The sequence below is a fragment of the Octopus bimaculoides genome, chromosome 11, assembly GCF_046866305.1.
Source record: "Octopus bimaculoides isolate indiv1 chromosome 11, ASM4686630v1, whole genome shotgun sequence".
In the NCBI taxonomy this organism is placed as follows: Eukaryota; Metazoa; Mollusca; class Cephalopoda; order Octopoda; family Octopodidae; genus Octopus; species Octopus bimaculoides.
The window spans coordinates 80,812,940-80,833,307 of record NC_142938.1 but is presented as its reverse complement, the minus strand read 5'-3'; the positions used below and the strand labels follow the sequence as shown (position 1 = coordinate 80,833,307).

General features: G+C 39.2%; 1 protein-coding gene across 4 annotated transcripts in view; it reads left to right on the top strand.

The window, feature by feature from the left end:
- Positions 1-20,368, top strand: part of LOC106868582 (protein PALS1) — a 251,847-nt gene that overhangs the window by 206,986 nt on the left and 24,493 nt on the right. For all 4 annotated transcript variants that reach the window (XM_014913909.3, XM_052971945.2, XM_014913912.3 and 1 more), the window contains 2 exons: positions 3,481-4,437; positions 18,389-18,666. In XM_014913909.3, the coding sequence (XP_014769395.2) occupies positions 3,481-4,437; positions 18,389-18,666 (1,235 nt within the window). The remainder of the gene's footprint in view (positions 1-3,480; positions 4,438-18,388; positions 18,667-20,368) is intronic.

Genomic DNA, 20,368 nt, shown 5'->3' with positions numbered 1-20,368 from the left:
ACAAAACCCCTCCCTCAAACATGCTGGCTTTGTGCCAAAATTTGAAATCATTACCATTATTATTATTATTATTATTATTATTATTATTATTATTATTATTATTATCAAGGTGGTGAGCTGGTAGAATTGTTAACACACTGGGCAAAACTCTTAGCGATATTTCCTGTCTTTGTTTTGAATTCAATACTTTGTCTTTCATCCTTGCGAGGATGAGAATAACGAAGCCATCAATAATGATGGCAGGTGCTTTATTAAACTCTGTGATAATTACAGCAGTTTAAGTTGTATAATATTATCTTGCTTAGAAACAGGTGAGTGTTGGTGACAGTAAAAGCATCTAACCACAGAAATACTGGGTCAATGCAATCCTCTAGTTTCCACTCCCAAACTTTCAGGCCCCAAACCTTACTAGAAATAATTATTATAATTATTCTGTGATTGAGAAGACTCTGCAACTAAAGTGAGATTGTGGCCATGGCCGATGCCAGTGTTGCAAAAAATTTTCAAGGCCTTGTGCCTATAGTCAAATAGGATTATTATTATTATTATTAAGGCACTGAGCTGGAAGCACCATTAATATTTGGGCCAAGGTACTTTGTGGCATTTCTTCTGGCTCTTCACATTCTTTGTTCAAAATACTGCCAGGATCAGGTTTTCATCTTTTCAGAGTTGATAAAATTAAAGTACAAGTCAAATGCTGGGATTGATGAAATCAATTAACCCCCTTCCCTCAAAATTCCTAGCCTTTTACCAAAATTTGAGGCAATTATTATTATTATTCTAACTCTTTATACACTAAGTTCAAATCCTACAGAGATCAATGTTGTCTTTCACCCCTCTGCAGTTGATAAAATAAAGTACCAGTCAAATACTTGGGTCCATGAAATTGACCAACTCCTGCTAAAAATTGCTGGCTTTGTGCCTAAGTCAGAAACCATCATCATTATTGTCATCGTTATTCATCTCATCCACTCAGCATTTCATTGTTGGTCTGCCAGCATCAGATGACTAGATATCTATAGCACTTCTCTTATTATAATCCTTGCTGAGCCAAGCAAAAACAGGCTTTCTATAGAATCACGTGGTTCTTCTTCATATCCAACATCTTGAAACAACCATTCCAACTTCTTGCAACTCTTCTTAAGGCTCTTATTACAGTTGGGATAATGACAACTTTTGGCAATTCCAAATTCTCTGAATTTCATATTTTACATCCTGATATTTTTCTATTTTCTATTATTATCATCATTATTGTTGATGTTATCATCATCCCTATCACTCCATTAACGTACTTTCACCTTGGTTATTCAAGGAGAAATATGCCTATTAGGGCCTATTTATTAAGTTAGTTACTGTTATTGATTGGATCTGGTGGCATATCTTAACATTTGGCTAATATTTTTTTTATTCTTTATTTTTTTGACATTAAAATTTCTTTTTCTAATTATTTTATGAAATTTCTTTTTTCAATCCTGTAAAATTGCTTCACAACAGCAACAACAAATATGCTCATGTGAATTGTTGTTTTTGTTGTTTTAATTCTAGTTTTTACTTTTGTTTTTGCTATTCCTGTTGTTGTTGTTGTTGTTTCTGTTGTTTTTGTTCATATTCTTGGTGTATATTTGTCATTGTCGGTTTTCTCATTTTGCTTGTTTATGGCTCAGGCAAACCAGCATGGCTGAACGGTTAAGTAGTTGGCTTTGTGACCATCAGGTCTTGGGTTCAATCCAACAGCATGCAGCATCTTGGGAAAACATCTTTTACCATAGCTTCAGGTCACCTCCAAGTTTTGTGAGTGAAATCAGGTTGACAGAAATTGTGTGTGTGTGTGTGTGTGTGTGCATCAGTCCAGTTGGCCCATTTCGTACCAATCTGCTCGAGATTGCCCCTGGTCCTATGATACAAATTCAGTTTTAAATGTTCAGAGAATATAAACATGTACATAGACATGCATGTGCTCTCTCTTTCTCTCCCTCTCACACACACACACACACACCACCACCACCATTTTAATGTCCACTTTTTCGTACTTCCATGGATTTGATGAAATTCATTGAGAAAGATTTTCTACAGCATGATGATGTTCCTGTTTCCAAACAAAGTAATATTTCTCCATGGCCAGACATGTTTTTGTAGAATATTGGAAATGAATGACTTGGCTAGTATGACAGACACAAAATGTTAAGACCCAAACTCACCACACACATCTGTTTGTCTGTCTGTCTATCCATCCATCTATCTATCCATCTGTCTATCTAATCTGTTTTTCTATGTCTCCATGCATCTTTTAGTTCCTGCCCCTTATATCTTGTCACACTGGGGCTGTAGTAGAAGACATTTGCCCAAGGTGTCTTACAGTGGGACTGAACCTGAAACCACCTGGCTGGAAGTAACTTCTGAACCACACAGCAATGTGTGTGTGTGTGAGTGTGTGTGTGTGTACATGTATCCTTCTCTGGCCATTCTCTGGTAATTGTAAACCAACTTCAGCACACAAGTGATGCTGTTCATTTTCCATCTTCCATGGAAAACCTGTCCAGCCATTTTGCCAGTTTAGTGTTCAAGGGTCTCGGGGGGGGGGGGGTAATATTAGGTTGTTTGGAAACGAGCAGGGGCTGGCAATGGTGACCACTGGGCTATGCTAAATCTACCTCAATGTATTCTGTTTGACCCATGCAAGTATGGAAAAGTGGACATTAAAATGATTATGATATGTACAGCAAGCTTCTTTCAGTTTCCATCTACCAAATCCACTCTTAAGACTTTGGTTGGCCCTGACTACAGTAGAAGACACTAGCACAAGATGCTGTGTGCTTGGACTGAACCCCAAACCATATGATTGAGCAGCATTTGGGGAAATACCTCGGTATTCGTTCCGGTTCTTTATATTTTGAGTTCAAATCCCACCAAAGCCAACTTTACCATTTAATCCTCCAAAGTTGATAAAATAAAGCACCAGTCAGCGCTGTCTTAAGGCATGAGCTCATTGGGAAGTTGCTTCGGGAGGTGGGGTACCTCACATGTCTAGGGGCCCAGTTCTGTGCCACATCTTGCTGTCAATGAATAGATACTATAGTGCCCAATGCCCTGATTTTCCTTGGGGGTCCATAATGCTACTAAGATGACCCTGGTACCAGTCATGTACTGGGGTTGATATTAACACTCTTCAAAATTGCTGACTTTGCACTTAAATCAGAAACAACTGTTGTTGTTGTTGTTGTTGTTGTTAACGCTGTGTAATATACTTTGTAAAATTTGGTTACAAGCTTTTACATTCTGAGTTTTAAATCTCTTCCTGATCAACTTCATTTTTTCATCCTTCTATGGGGATGGTCACTAAAAGGATGCATTAGCTAAATATAGTTGAATCAGATCAACTATATTTCGACCCACCCTCCTCCTCCTCCTCCTCCTCCCACCATTTTGTGTTTGTTAGAAATATGTTTTGTATTAATTTTTTTTCTTTCTTTTTTTTTTTAGTTCCTGAAATTAATTTTGTAGAGGATGCTTATAACATTTCTGTGCAACGGGACTTAGCAGAGCTGGCAGACACCTTTCCTAACAGCAATTACCATTCCAATGATATGACCAGACTTTCATCAGACGAGGAAAACACTGAAAAAGAGAACATTGATACACCTGGAAATTTACCTGACGAAAGGAAGAGAGTTTTGCCTCTCGAAGAAAACAGTAGACTTTCAGATAAACCTTATATTGAAGGGGCTAAATCTCAATCATTGGGGATGACCCTTACAGAAGAGCAAGAAATGAATGGGTATTCAGACTCAAAGAGAAAGCAAGTCGGAATTCCCAGTAATAGGGGTAGCAGTGAAATACCCTTAATAGAGAACGTCAACAAACAGGCACGCCTTGTTTATACCCAGAAAACTGGCAGCCTAAATTCTTTAAATAATTCTCAGTATGTGAATGTTGATTCCTTTCAAAATCCCTATGAAATGGAAGACCGAGGACCCCACCGAGAAATGGCAGTTGATTGCCCTGAAAGCTTTATTGGCACTGTCAAGTCCACTCCTCGATATCCACCACCGTCTTCGACCCCTACAAAACCTAAAATATCCTCTCCCCTACAATCTGCTAGTAACTCAAGGGAGAGTTTGTCAAATGAAGCTATCTATAAGAATACCAATACTTTGCCACAGCGGCTTCCGACTCAAGAAGAACTACAGCGTGCCCAGATGCACCAAGAATACCTCAACAAGAGAAGAGAAGAGGAAGCTCGCCTCGAACGAGAAAATGAGTTCTTGAGGAAATCTCTTCGGGAATCTCAAAGGTTGCGAGCATTAGAAAGCAAACAGGTGTCGACAAAGCCCCCCACCGGATATGTTAATACAGGCTTCACTGAAGATACCACCGACAGCAAAGTATCCGTCACACCTAACCAAAGCAGTAAAGAAGAGTACATGACCAAAAACATCAGTAAGTGATTTTATATTTTTTATGTATTTCTATTGTCTTGTATGGCAAATTGGCAGAACCATTAATGCAGAACTTCCTTTTTTTAAGTATTCCTCCTTTTCTTCTATAAACACTTTTTCTACACCCACTTGCTATGACCCAATAAACCTTCCTCCATTATTTTCACTCTCATTCTTTTCCTGTGACTAACACTTCTTCAATGTCTCATTGCTATGATTCAAAGCACCGCCACCCATTTTTAATGTACTTAGTCATAGTATCAGACCAGCGTAACTTAGTTCCAGGTTCTAGTTTGGTGTAAATGGCTGCTTACCCCAGCACCACTCTGATAAGGCAAACAAATACTTCTAAGCTTGGCTAGGTTAGTTAGTCCCCATTACTCTGTAAGGGGTATGGCCCTGGTTTCTCTGGATGGGAAACCAGTCCATCACAGGATTACTCCTGAGTAGACTGAAGCAACATGAAATGAAGTGTTTTGCATCACCCTGTCCAGGAATTGAAACCCCAATCTTACGATCACGACTCCATCTCCCTAACCACTAATCCATGCTAAGCTTAGCTGGTATATGTTCAGTTTTGTTTATTTATTTATTCACATTTTCAAGTCTATTATTATTGATGTTTTGTTGTTGTGATTGTTGATAACAAGCAGTTTATCATTGATATTAAATTTAATATTTTTATTGAAGTTAATATTTAACTCTTTAATTGTGTAATTAAATTTCATGGTCACTCTTGTAATGATGTTAATTATCCACCAAAAAAAAAAAAAAAAAAATAGAATTGATATTTTCTGCTTCTGAAAATATTTGATCTTTGCATTGTAAAACAATATTTCCTGAAATATGTGAACAAAAAAAAATTAAGAAAAATCTGAAAAGTTGACTTTTGTAAAATGTGTCACTGGGATGTCTCCACTTCTCACAGAATAAGGAGAAGATTTCTTTTAAAACCATCGGATAAAACTGCTTTCCACAAACAGAAGTCAAGGAATAACAAATCTGTTCAGATGCAGCTTTTGTTTCCCTCCTTGCTGCATCCTTTGTCCCCAGTTGCCATATGCAATTTTCACCAAGGGATGGAACTGCTCATTTTTGAGAAGCACTTTGACAACATAGAACAAAATAAATTCCTGGACGTAATTGTTCTAGCTCCCTCTCTCTCCCTCCCCCTCTCTCTCTGCTCCAACTTTAGCCATGTTGTTACCATATTCCATTTGAAAGACACTGCCAGGGCTTCTGTTTTTAAGCCTTGTATTTATTCTATTTGTTTCTTTTGCTGGACTGCTAAGTCAGGGAAATGTAAACACATCAACAGCATTTGTTAAGCAGTGATGAGGGACAAAGACACACACACACACACACACACACACACACACACACACACACACACACACAGAGGCTTCTTTCAGTTTCCGTCTACCAAATCCACTCACAAGGCTTTGGCTGGCCTGAGACTATAGTAGAAGACACTTGTCTCATGTGCCACACGAATACACACGAACATGCTTCTGTCTATCAAATCACTCACAAGACTTTAGTCAGCCTGAGACTATGAAAGAAGCCGAGGTGCCATGGAGTATGACTGAACCTGAAACCATATGGTTGGGAAGCAAGCTTCTTAACCACTCAGCCATTTCTACCGATTCCAAGAGCACCAAAGTTAAATGAGAGAATCCAACCATTTTGATGTAACAGCTCTTCAGTTGTCAGATCCGTGTATTATCTCCATTGGTTATATTTCCAAAATCCTTCTTTAAAACAGGCGAATTTAATGTATGTAGATTTTTGAGGGCACAGCTGTGTGGTTAAGGAGCTGGCTTTGCAAACCACACGGTTTCAAGTTCAGTCCCACTGCACAGCACCTTGGGCAAGTGTCTTCTACTATAGCCCCAGGCTGACCAATGAAGTGAATCTAGCAGATGGAAACTGTGTAGAAGCCTATTATTTGTATGTATATTTATGTGTGCTTTTGTGTTGGTTTGTTTACTTCCTCGTAACTTGGTGGTTCAACAAAAGAGCCATAAACATATCATCCTTTTATTATTGGTTTCTTTTTCTTGTTTTTTTTTTTTTGAAACCTTATTAAATATGTCTATCCACTTTTTAAAGATGTCACCAAGTATTCAGTACAATATTTGGCTGCTATTTCTATCAGTTCAAGCAACCATGTTGAAGTTCCCTAATTTAAATGCCTTGAGGTGTGTTAGATAATGTATGCATGCATTAAATATTTTGTTAAAAGTTACCTATTTTGTAAAAGCAAGTTTTCTCACTGGCTTTTTATGATGTACCTTCAGGCAATCTGTGGAACAGTTAATCTTTGCATTTTTGTATAAAACCCCAGCTTAAAACTGCTAAGCCTGCTAAAGTATACCCCCCACACTTTTTACTATAAGTTTGTGTATATACAGCCCCTCCACTTCATAGTAGAGGGGCTGTCTGTAGGTGCAAGCACAGTTGTGTTGTAGGTGTAGGCATGATTGTCAAGATTAACCCTCTCAGACTGCGGCCTACATATCTAACTTTTCCCCTTTGCCAAGGCTCCTGGGCAGAAAACATAAATTGTTACAAACACAGGTCAAGAGTAACGATTGCAGGCAAACTAATACTCTTTACTCTTTTACTTGTTTCAGTCATTTTGACTGTGGCCATGCTGGAGCACTGCCTTTAGTCAAGCAAATCGATCACAGGACTTATTCTTTGGAAGCTTAGTACTTATTCTATCGGTCTCTTTTGCCTAACCGCTAAGTTACAGGGACGTAAACACACCAGCATCGGTTGTCAAGCGATGCTGGGGAGTCAAACACAGACACACACACACACACACACATATATATACATATATACGACGGGCTTCTTTCAGTTTCCGTTTACCAAATCCACTCACAAGACTTTGGTCGGCCCAAGGCTATAGTAGAAGGCACTTGCCCAAGGTGCCACGCAGTGGAAATGAACCTGGAACCATGTGGTTGGTAAGCAAGCTACTTACCACACAACCACTCCTGCACCTATAATGAACAGAATCATAAAAAAATTTAGGAGAATAATAGCAATAGGCATATCTTTTAACTGTCTTAGATGTTCTTGGCCGGTAAACTGACAGAATCACCCCCCCCCCCTCCCACCAAAATATCAAGAGAATAACAAGGATAGGCCAATCCCTCAACTACTGTATTTCTTCATTCAAATCCCTATTTTCCTCCTCACTTCCACCAGTAATTTCTGCAACTGTAAAAAGTCTACGCTTGGCTTGTTTTACCAGATGAAGTGCTGGGTTCATCACACACTTGTGTCATTGCAAAAATCCCTTTTTTACCTTATTAAAACCAAAAGTGAGCAACAAGTATGGGAGGGAATCCATCCATAAGCAATGAGTCATAACGTCACCTGACTACAAAGCTGCTGCTGCTGCAATGGGGTCAGTTGTCTAAATTGAGTATTTTATCTTGGTTTCCCTCTGTGTGTTGTGCGTTACTGCTTTAATGGGAATCCAGTAGAGCTGACATTTAGGGTATTCCTGCTATGTCAGGAACACAGCATGATAGGGTTAAGAGGCTCACTTGGCAAACATGTGGCTCCAGGTTCATTCCCACTGTGTGGTACCTTAAGCAAGTCTCTTCTACTCTAGCCCTGAACCTTCTGAGTGGATTTGGTAGATAGAAACTGAAAGAATCCTGTGATATGTGTGTGTGTTTTGTGTGTTTGTACTTCCCTTTCTTGATGTCACTTGACACTTGTGAATGAATGTCATCATAATTAGTGTCATTCATTTCAAATCTTCTTTGAAAATATGTCTAACCGTGGGAAACACTACCTGCTTGGCAACAAGTGGGTTTTGGCAGGACAAGAAGAATATCTGGCTGTAAAAGACCTGACTCAACAAATCCTGTCTGATTCATGCAAACATGTAAAAGTGGATGTTACAATGATAACAACAACAATGATGATGATGGTGGTAGTGGTGATGATGGTGGTGATGATGGCGGTGGGAGCAATGATGGTGGTGGTGGTAGCGATGGTGGTGGTGGTGGTGGTGGTGGTGGTGGTAGCGATGGTGGTGGTAGCGATGGTGGTGGTGGTGGTGGTGGTGGTAGCGATGATGGTGGTGGTTGTGGTGGTGGCAGTGATGATGGTGGTGGTGGTAGCGGTGAGGGTGATGGTGGTAGTGGTGGCGGTGTTTGTAGTGGTGGCAATGATGATGATCAGGTGCTTACTAACTTCTCCAAATTAATTTGTTTTTGCTCGGATAAATTTACTTTGGATTGTGTGTTTTGTATGTTCATAAAAGAAGAAAACAAGTCTGGTTGATAAATAATTTGTTACAATGGTGGATGAGCACACATTTTGGGGAGAGCAGAACCATTGAGGGGATCAACCCCCCATACCCCACCCCCACCCACTCTCCTATACTTGAGTGACACTTCTTTTATTGACCTTAGAAGGATGAAAAGCAAAGCTAACCACAATGGAATTCGAGCTGGAGTTGTAAGTAAACACTACAAATTACTTTATTCAGTGCCTGACTGATTCTATCATTCAGCAGTCTCAGTCATTAATCATCATCATCATCATTATCATTGTTTTAACGTCCATCTTTCCATGCCTGCATGGGTTAGGTGAGACTATGTTGGAGCAGAGTTTTCTATGGCCCGATGCTCTTCCTGGCACAGTTCTCACCTGTTTCCATTCAAGGTAATAATCTCTCATATGTACAGCCTGGGCATGGTTATGTAGAGACCTGGAAACAAACAACATTAATTGTAAGCAAAGGGTCTACTGGTTGACCTGTGGGTTGACCAATAGAGGATCCCAACCTACAGTTTTTACATAACGAGACTGAACTCTTATTCACTGGGTTCAAAAGTGAAATTCTTAGCCACCCAACCATAACTGTGCCTCTCTATCAATAACAATGTGTGTGTGTGTGTGTGTGTGTGTGTGTGTGTGTGTGATGTACATCATCATTTAGTGTCTGCTTTCCATGCTGGCATGGGTTAGACTGTTTGACTGGTGAGCTATAAGTAATACACCAGGTTTCAATCTGATTTGGTTTCTATGGCTGGATACCCTTCCTAACACCAAGGGCGTAAGGGTGCTTATTATGTGCCACCAGCATGGGTGCCAATTATGTGACACTGGCATTGGCCACAACTATGATTCCACTTGGCTTGACGACTTTTCTCGAGCATGGCATATCACCAAAGGTCTTGGTCACTTTGGTGTTATATTTTAGTGCTGTCGGCTCAAGTCAAATAGGTTGAGCTTGGAACTACCTTAATTCTTAAAAGATAAAAAGCTAAATCATCTGAAGCAAGATTTTAACTTGAATTTAATAAATTATTATATCTAACATGAATTATTTAGTCAGAATTTTTAACTTTGGCTTTGTGTCATAAATCTTGGGAGAGGAAATAATTGAATTAATCCCAGCACTTGCATGATATTTGTGTGATCAACCCTGGAAGGAATTGAACTTGAGATATTATGAAACCTAGACCAAGGCAATGTCATCTTATCCTGCCATAAATTATCAGATGACTTCATGTCTTGATTGTTTTTGTTTTTTTTACTGATTATAATTGTGGAACTTGTTATTTGTGAACGAGTTAATAGCACTACAATATAAAAATATACCAAGTTTTATTGACTTGAAAAACTGGATGAACATCAAATATTTTAAGATGGTTTATGAATGTAATTACCTGCCTAATCTCTCACCTTACCGGAAATGACAACCAAATTTCCCTCAAATCTAAAGAAAAAAAAAATAAGGAAGGGAGCAAGTTCACTTTACTCTTTTACTTGTCTCAGTCATTTGACTGTGGCCATGCTGGAGCACCACCTTTAGTTGAGCAAATTGACCCCAGGACTTATTCTTTGTAAGCCTAGTACTTATTCTATTGGTTTCTTTTGCCGAACCATTAAGTTACGAGAACGTAAACACACTAGCATTGGTTGTCAAACGATGTTTGGGGGACAAACACAGACACACAAACATATACACATACATATACATATATATACATATATACGACGGGTTTCTTTCAGTTTCCATCTACCAAATCCACTCACAAGGCTTTGGTTGGCCCGAGGCTATAGTAGAAGATGTTTGCCTGAGGTGCCACGCAGTGGGACTGAACCTGGAACCATGTGGTTGGTAAGCAAGCTACTTACCACACAGCCACTCCTGCATCCATTGTGGCTGAGTGAATCACTCATTACTAAAATGAAAGGCTGAAGTGATCGTTGCTTGGATTCAATAGATCTGGACCCAACACTGTGTTTCATGAAAGATAGAAGTGCTTATTGCTAAAATGCCTTTCTTTGTAGTTCAGCTCAAACAGAGCTCTGCTTGAGCCAAACCTCACCATATTTAGCCATGTTGAACTTCATGAATTGCTTGTTATAGCTAACTCTTTCTTATTCTGTAATGGGTTGAGATGATTAGGTGGGTGAATTACTGGGGTATCTTTCTTGGGTCAATTACCCATCATGTACTGTAATTGATTTAATCCTTCCCTTCAAAATTACTGACCTTGTGCCAATAGTAGAAAAGATTATTATTATTATTATTATTATTATTATTATCATTATTATTAATGTGGCGAGCTGGCAGAATCGGTAGCATGCTGGACAAAATGCTTAGTGGCACTTCGCTTGTCTTTTCGTTCTGAGTTCAAATTCTGCTATGTTGGACTTTCGGAGTTTATGAAACAAGTCCCAGTTGAACACTGGGTTCGATGTAATCGGCTAGCCTCCCCTGCTGCCCCCAAATTTCAGGCCTTCTGCCTTCAGTAGAAAGGATTCTTCTTCTTCTTTATTATTATTATTATTAAGGCAGCAAGCTGGCTGGATCGTTAGCACACTGGGCGAAATGCTTAGCAGTGTTCCCTCTGTCTTTACGTTCTGAGTTCAAATGCCGTCAAGGTCGACTTTGCCTTTCATCCTTTCAGGGTTGATAACTTAAGTACCAGTTGAATACTGGGGTCGATTTAATCGACTTGCCCTTCTTCCACCAAAATTTCAGGCCTTATGCCTAGAGTAGAAAGGGTTATTATTATTGGGACAGTGAGCTGGCTGAACGGTTAACATGTGGGACAAAATGCTTTGGGGCATTTTTTCTGGCCCTTTACATTCCGAGCTCAAATCCTGCTGAAAGCAGGTTTGCCTTTCCTCTTTTCAGGGTTAATAAAATAGAGTACCAGTCAAGTACTGGAGCTGGTATTATTGGCTGTCTCCCTCTCCCTAAAATTGCAGGCATTGTGCCAAAATACGAAATTATTATTCATTCCTCTATTTTTTTTATTCTCTGTGCAAATATGACCTCACCTGCACAGGGTTGTTCCGCATCCAATCATCCCTGGTATTAGAAAGGTGCCCTCATTCTCCCACCTCTCTTTGGAACTAAACACGATTCTTCTCCATCAGGAAATACATGTAACATCTATTTACATATATATGATATGTAACCATCTATTTTCAGTTTCTGTTTGTCTTTTTTTTTTTTGTAATTTGCAACAATAATTGGCAGGTGATGCCAGTATCACGACTGAGATCAACTGGTTAATAATAAAGACACCGCAAGCTGTGACTAAGAGATGTAACGATAATCTGAAAATCTGAAGAAGGATGGAAACATTACAAGCATTTGTCGGTTTTTATCAACTCAATCGTGTTCAGGAATTCTTGTTTGTGGCTTTATTGCTTCTCAATCAGATATGCCACTGACATTGGATACATTCCTTGGTGTGATTACATCAAACCTTGTTCCTAAACAACCAATCAAAAGAAGCCAAGTTCTTGGCTATTAGTCCTTCGCTCTCTCTCACTCTCTCTCTCACTCTCTCTCTATCTCTCACTCTCTCTCTATCTCTCTCTCTCTCTCTCTCTCTCTCTCTCTCTCTCTCTCTCTCTTCATGGTTGTGTTTGCTGTTTTCTTATTTATTTATTTATTTATTCTCAATTCCGATTATGAGAACTGATAGTAAAGTCTGACCTAAAGGTGATCTATAAGTATAATATTTTCACATGGTTTCAGTTATTAGGCTCTGGCCATGCTGGGGCACCAATTGTAAAAAGTTTTCAGTGGCTGTGTGGTAAGTAGCTTGCTCACCAACCACATTGTTCCGGGTTCAGTCCCACTGTGTGGCACCTCAGGCTGACCAAAACCTTGTGAGTAGATTTGGTAGACAGAAACTGAAAGAAGCCTGTCATATATATATACATATATATATATATATATATATATATATATATATATATATATATATATATACATGTCCTCCCAACATTGTATGACAACCATTGCTGGTGTGTTTACGTCCCCCATAACTTAGCGGTTTGGCAAAAGGAAGCAATAGAATAAGTACTAGGCTTACAAAAAATAAGTCTTGGGGTCGATTTGCTTGACTACAGGCGGTGCTCCAGCACACACACAACAGGCTTTTTTTCAGTTTCCATCTCCCAAATCTACTCACAAGGCTTTAGTCAGCCCGAAGCTATAGTAGAAGACACTTCGCCAAGGTGCCATGCAGAGGGACTGACCCTAAAACCTTGTAGTTGGGAAGAAAGTTTCTTACCACACAGCCACTCTTGCGCCTCGTGGTTAAAAAGGAAACACATATTTTAATCATTACATCTATATTGCAATACAAATATAATGAAGATCAAAGCATATTAAGATCTATTTCATCCTTAAAAATTAGGTTAATAACTTAATTCAATGAGTAGATTTTTTTTCAGTGGATTGAAAAGGATGGAAATCCATTTACTTCATTCTTTGAATCTGTAAAAACCATTCTCATTCTAGTAAATTACTATTTGTAAATCTCACAATGAGAAATATTCAGCAACAATCTTTGGAGTAAAGATTATTAGCCAACATAACATGGCAGTCCTGGTTTAGGATGAATGTTGCTGTTATTTAGCCCTGGGAGACATCGTCTCCAGCTGGCTATACAACACGATCTGTGTCTTTATATTTTCGAAGAAGGGAATCTAGCACCCCCACTCAGCTCAAAACAATATCTGTGTATCATGATTTCTGGGTTATTTCTCTTCATCAGCACAGAATAATTGTTTGGCTAGAGGTGGCGCTACCAAATTTTCATTCGAAATATATAGTTTCCAAAGTGACAACTAGTCACTGATCTATAAATTAGAAAATTACTATTTTTAAATATCACAACGAGAGATATTCAGCAACATTACTTTGGAGTAAAGATTGTTTGCCAACATAACATGGCAATCCTGATGATTCATTAGTGCATCAGACAGACTGCTTTGCTGTATTTGTTCCAACTGTCTACCCTCAGAGTTCAAATCCTGCCAAGGTCACCTTTACCTTTCATACTTTCAGGGTTAATGAAAACCAATACCAATCCAAGGTGGGTGGATTTGTGATTCTGTAAGAATGTTGGACTGCCTGTCTTGTTACATATCTTCCGGCTCTTTTGTGTTCTGAGTTCAAATCCTGCTGTGCCCTGCTTAGATTGTAGACTCAACCCATTGCCTGGTTTAAAACCACTTCCTGACATCTTGGGTTCTTTCAGCAGAGTCCACTCTGATACAAGTATTTGAGCCAAGATTCTAGTTTGAGGGAACCTTCCATCTTCCCTTCCTTTTGCCAGTCTTGGAGACCCTGTGATAAGTCATGGGAATTTCCTTCCCTCCTGACATAAAGATTAAAAAAAAAAAGATCTGGGGTTGGAAGAGATTAGACTGAAGATCAGTATTTTACATACGAGCACGCATGCACATGCATGCGTGCACGCATGCACATGCATGCGTGCACGCACGCATGCACAGCACAGCAGTTTCACAGTAAATGGATAATAGTTATAACTTCAGTTTCTCCTCAGAATAGTAATCCACCTACCTTCACCCCCACCCCGTTGTATCGTAGACTAAGTAGACATGTAATCATGTCATTGTGACACCTGGTGGTGAATTAATGAAAGATATTATTACAAGGTAGTTAGTTATTGATAATGATGATGTTACAACAGTGTTGCTGCTGCTGATGATGATGATGGTGGCGGTGGTGACGTTTTAATCTTCACTATGGAAGCTAATCACCAAAGAAGATTAGGCCAGGTGAAAATGTTGTTTTGTAAGAATACATTAATTTGTATGTACGCGCGTGCGTGCGTGATTTTTGTACTCTTACTACAAAATATAATTAGTGGAAGGTAGGAAGTGTGGTGGGGGTTGGGCCCTTAATTAATTAAAGATGCATTTGATACATTACTACTGTAACGAGTGAAAGTTTTCTAATATGTATGTTTGAATATATGTGTGTGTGTGTGTGTGTGTGTGTGTGTGTGTGTGTGTGTGTGTGTGTGTGTGTGTGTCTTTGAATGTATGTGGTGTGCTTGTGCAGCTGTAAGTCCTTCTTTCGACTAATTACTATATATTTAATTAGTAGTGCTGTTGTCTCTTCACATTGTTCGTTATGTTTTATGCCCCCCCCCCCGAATACTTAACTCTGTATGACTTCGTTTTATCATATAATCCAGCTAGATATTACCATTTGCTTAATGCTTTTATTACACACATTATTATTATTATTATTAGCAGTAGTAGCAGTAAGACTAGATATAGTAGTAAAACTAGTAGTAATAGTAGTAGTAACACTGGTAGTAGAATTACTGGTAGTAGTAGTAGTAGTAGTAACACTTGTGGTAGTGGCCTTTGGGTTAGGGTGCTTGGTTCAGGGTCATAATGTCGTAGGTTCAATTCCCAGAGTGGGTAGCATACTGTGTCCTTGAGCAAGGTACTCCACTTTATGTTGTTTCAGTTTAATCATCTGCAAATGAGTACCAGTTATATACTGGTGAAGCTCTCCTCCTCCTCCTTTCACTCTCACATTCTGGAGTTTTGCTGAATCAAAAGGTGAGAGAATTGAGAGGGTTTCTAAGTTATCTCATGACCCCCACAGGCCCATAAAGCAAGTAGTGCTACCGAGACACGTATCCATAGGTGACTGTCACTCCTGACTCATAAAAATAATGATAATAATTAGCAGCAGCAGCAGCAGCAGCAGCAGGAGGAGAAGCGGTCACTGTATTCTCATTTCCATCATATTTTGCTCCTTCCTTCCTGTCTGTATCATTTCTGGATGTCGTCAATCTTGTTGTCACCAATTTGAATTTAAACCTAGTATATTCTCTTTATTTACGTTCGGAGTTCAAATCCTGCTGAGGATCGATTTGGCTTTCTTTCATATTTCTGGGGAGGTGTAGGCAATAAAGTGTATTACAAACCAACTAATAGTGAGAGTGGTGGTGGTGGGTTGGGGTGGATGGTGAAGGTGTGGTGGTGGGGATCGATCTTAAATGACCATCATCTCCATCAAGCTGACAAACCTTGTACCTTGTTTAGAAATAAGTCATCATTTTTACTTTTATTTCCCATCCTGGCATGGGTTTGATGGATCATTTTATCCAAATCAGTTTTTATTGGGATCCACTGCTGTCATAGATAAAGTGAAAGGGCCATGTTTTCATTATACAAGGGCAATTAGTTGATAAAGTGTTGGCCAAACTGCCTTGTGGTATTTACTCCACCTTCTTGCATTCTGAATTCAAATCCCACCAAGGTAAGCTTTGCTATTCATCATTCTGGTGTTAATAAATAAATTACCAAATCTTAAATGGTGAATTGGAAGATTTGTCAGAGCATCAGCTGGGATTCCTGGCAACATTTGTTCTTTGCTTTTTGTGTTCTGAGTTCAAATCCTGCTGTGGCCTATGTGGATGGTAAGTTGAATCCATCTCCTATTTTAACATCACCACCTACTCTTTGGGTGCTTTTATTGGCATTCATTTTGTTGCAAGCAATCAAGTCAGGATTTCAGTGTGGAGATAACTTCTCTTTTTCTCACCAGCCTTAGAAACCCTGTTATGGATGGCTTCCGTCCCTCCCCCACCAACAATAAGAAAAATAAAGGTAGACTCTGCATGGCTTTGAGTTCATGACCAATTCCTTGTGATTGAAATTGTTAGCTGAAAACTATATTGAAGCCAATCATGCACGTGCATGGGTGTGCTTGTGTGTGTGTGTGTGTGTGTGTGTGTGTGTGTGTGTGTGTGTGTGTGATGTTTTCACATGAAATCATTTGAGCAAAAGCAGTGACTTTGTGTTGACAATTCCCAATCAGCAAATTGCCAAACCCATCAGAATCTGTAGAACATTAGTTTGCTCATCATTTTGAGTTGCCCCGAGGCATGTCGTTAGTAAGACCATTGGGTGTTTGAGGTCTTGCAGCAACCAGATACTCTCACTCAGGTGATGTGGCCAAGGCTGATCAAGCCCTACCTTGTGTGCAGTTAGCACCACCCCAGGGAGCAGTACCCAATCCAGGGTTCACAGTTCTTGATACAGGTCCACTTTAAAACAACCTCTGCTACCCCCATTGCTAACTTGATGGCCTTCTAGCCTACTGCCCCTGCTCCTGTACTGACCAGAATGTTGTAGACTCTGCAGCTGGGGTGTGGAGTCGGAGTCATGGAGTCGGAGTTGGAAACAATTAAGGGGTAGTCGGAGTTGGTAAAATAGACAGCGATCACTTAATTACATAGAGGAGTCGGAGTCAGAGTGCCAATAGTAGAGGAGTCAAAGTTTTTTATTTTGACTCCACAGCCCTGCTCTGCTGCGAGACTCCTCTGTGAACCCTCTGCATCCCATCTCTGTGGGAACACACCTTGTAACTCTTTGTTTTGACATAATTCCACCAGCCTAGAATATTTTCATCGCTTCCTCCCAAATGCCTCCATGGTATGTTCTTCCCACAAAATGGAAAGTTCTAACAGAACCACTTACCTGCATGCAACTGAAATCGATGCAACAGATCATGTTCTTTTAACTTTCAATAAAGCTTTCTTTTAGTTTCCTGTATTTCAGAAACACAAGGTGAATTTTTGTCTGATGCATGGCAGGGTTTGTTCTTTGCCAAACTATACTTGAAAGCTAAGAACCCTTCAGAATCACAAACTCATGAAATATTTGTCAAATATACAAATGTTGCTTTTGTTTATAAATTTCAAGTTGTTGTTGTTGAGTTCCTGGTCAGATCTGATCCTGCAGATTTACGATCAAAGCCATTCCAGCCATGACCAAGCTGTCTTAAACCTCTTGAGTTTGCCCACCTTCACCCCCCCCCCCCCCCGCAACTCACTCGAGACTGCTCCTGGTTCTGATGTACAAACTTTTTGTTTTAAAAAGATCTAAAACAAAAACCTATCAAAGTTTCATCTTAAATCCCAGCTAATAACGACAGTGATTTTACTAAATTCTCCACTATTTTCAAAATGATCATCCAAGTAGGCCATGGGGGGGGGGGGGATTTGAACTCAGAATGCAAAGAACCAGAGCAAGTATCACAAGGCATCACTAATCCATGGCTTTGAATTGATACTTATTTTATTGACTCCACTCCCCGAGGATAAACAACAAAGTTGACCCTGGTAAAATTTGAACTCAGATTACAGAGAATTGGAACAAATGCTATGAGGTATTCTATCCAATGCTCTAACAACTCTGCTAATTTGCTGCCCATAAGTAAAATACCCTACTTAATTACTGAACAGGGTGCATAGCTTTGAGATCAGGGTGTCTCTCTAGGGGTCAGGCCACTACTTCTCTGCTTTGAGCAGTTTCAGCTCTGGCACTACACACCCTTGTGATTAGAATGTTACAGGAAAGAATCACCAGACAGATTCTTTAAGCTGAGCCAATCAAGAACAAAATAATTGGAGAATATGCTTAGTCACACACTTAGAAATTCCATCTGGGAAAGTCTGATAATGGTTGCTTCTGATAGGACCCTATGATGCCATTTCCTAAGAACTGTATTCCCACAATCCTTCCAGGGATAGTTGGCAGAAAAGATAAATGAATGGAATTAATTCAATTCTCTGATGGTTTAATTTCTGTTTGTTTCTTCACAGATGTTGCTGATTTGATTGGATTTTTGCAACAATCAGAAAATTATTTTGAAAATCAGCCGGATATGAAGAACGATCTCTGTCAGCTATCAGTTTTATTCCACAACCCACGATTCCAGACAGCTGTGAAGATACATAACAAAGTCATTACTACTTCCAATTGCAAATCTGTCTCAGATGCATCATATCAGCACCTTCTGAGAATCTTGGATATGAGGGATCATTGTACAGATACTTCCTCTACAGAACTCTTCAACATCATAAATGAACCAAATTTTCAGGTAAGCAATTTCTTCTGGGAATATGGAAAACCATTAAATTGATAAAAAAGAAATTTATTGCTAGCATCGTCAAATTTGCAACTGGAATATCATACTGATGAGGAAATGAAAAGTTTTTACTCTTCTAAGCCAGAAATGCGTCTATGATTAACTACGACTGGTTAGGTTCGTTATTTTTTCTTCTTGTTTTGCCTTTGTGAGTTACAAGTACTGCTATCTGTTGGAGTTTCAGCACTTTAGCTGCTACTTCTGAACTTCGGTATGTGGTGAAGCAACTGTTGCTGATCCCTGGATATATATATATATATATATATATATATATATATATTTAATGATATAAAGGTGGTGAGGAGCTGGCAGAATCATTAGCATGTTGGGCAAAATGCTTAGCAGTATTACATCTGCCATTATGTTCCGAGTTCAAATTCCGCCGAGGTTGACTTTGCCTTTCATCCTTTTGGTGGGGTTGATTAAATAAGTACCAGTTACGCACTGAGGTTGATCTAATTGACTTAATCCTTTTGTCTGTCCTTGTTTGTCCCCTCTGTTTAGTCTTCCTGTGGGCAGTAAAGAAGTGTATATCTATATATATATATATATATATATATATATATATATATATACACTCTCTGAGTGGTTGGCGTTAGGAAGGGCATCCAGCTGTAGAAACTCTGCCAAATTTAGATTGGAGCCTGGTGTTGCCATCCGGTTTCACCAGTCCTCAGTCAAATCGTCCAACCCATGCTAGCATGGAAAGCGGACGTTAAACGATGATGATGATATATATGTGTGTGCATTAAGACAACATACATACATCATCAGTAACTCATAAATCCGGAAGAGAAGTGCACACTCTGAGTTACAGAGCAGTAGAGTATTTAGATAAAGATAGTAATGACCAGTTCATGGGGTCACTGAGGGTTTTGCATCCATAAGGCATTTGGCTTTAGGCTTTAGGGTCTCATGAGATGTTTGTAAAGTGCTTTACAGATGTGAAACCATGGGTAACCCTATGAACTGGCCATAACTATCTAAATACACAGACAAAATCAACTCACTAGGCTTTAGTCAGCCTGAGGCTATAGATGATGACATCTGCCGTAGGTTCCACCCCATGGGACTGAACCTGGGACCGTGTGGTTGGGAAGCAAATTTCTTACCATGTGGTTGCCAGTGGATAGTTGCTACTGACGAAACCTAGAGAGGCAGAAATGCACATTTTGAATTCCCATTGGATGATTTTTGCTTGTCACTGATATATTTCTGAGCTTTTTAACACTATACATTTATGAGATGTTGTCTTGGTATGAGTACTGCAGTTTATTAGGCTTTCAGTGGTGTATCTGCTTTAAGTATGATATATATATGGCAGGTTTCTTTCAGTTTCTGTCTCTCAAATCTCTCTCTACACACGCACTAACGTTTACTATGGGACATACCCAACGATTTTATAGTTATCACTACATTGATAATTTAATTAGATTAATTGAATTAAATACAGAAATAAATTAATTTGATGCATGAGCTATAAAGATATACATGAATGTTATACAACCTCATTGACATGATAAACCTTTTTAACTGTCTCATGTGTCTAATAAATAAATTTGATTAATTTATGAACATAGTAATAGCTAAAACACAGCAATAGCTAAATTCTTTCGGTGAATCACATATAGTCATCTTTATTCTAACGTCCACT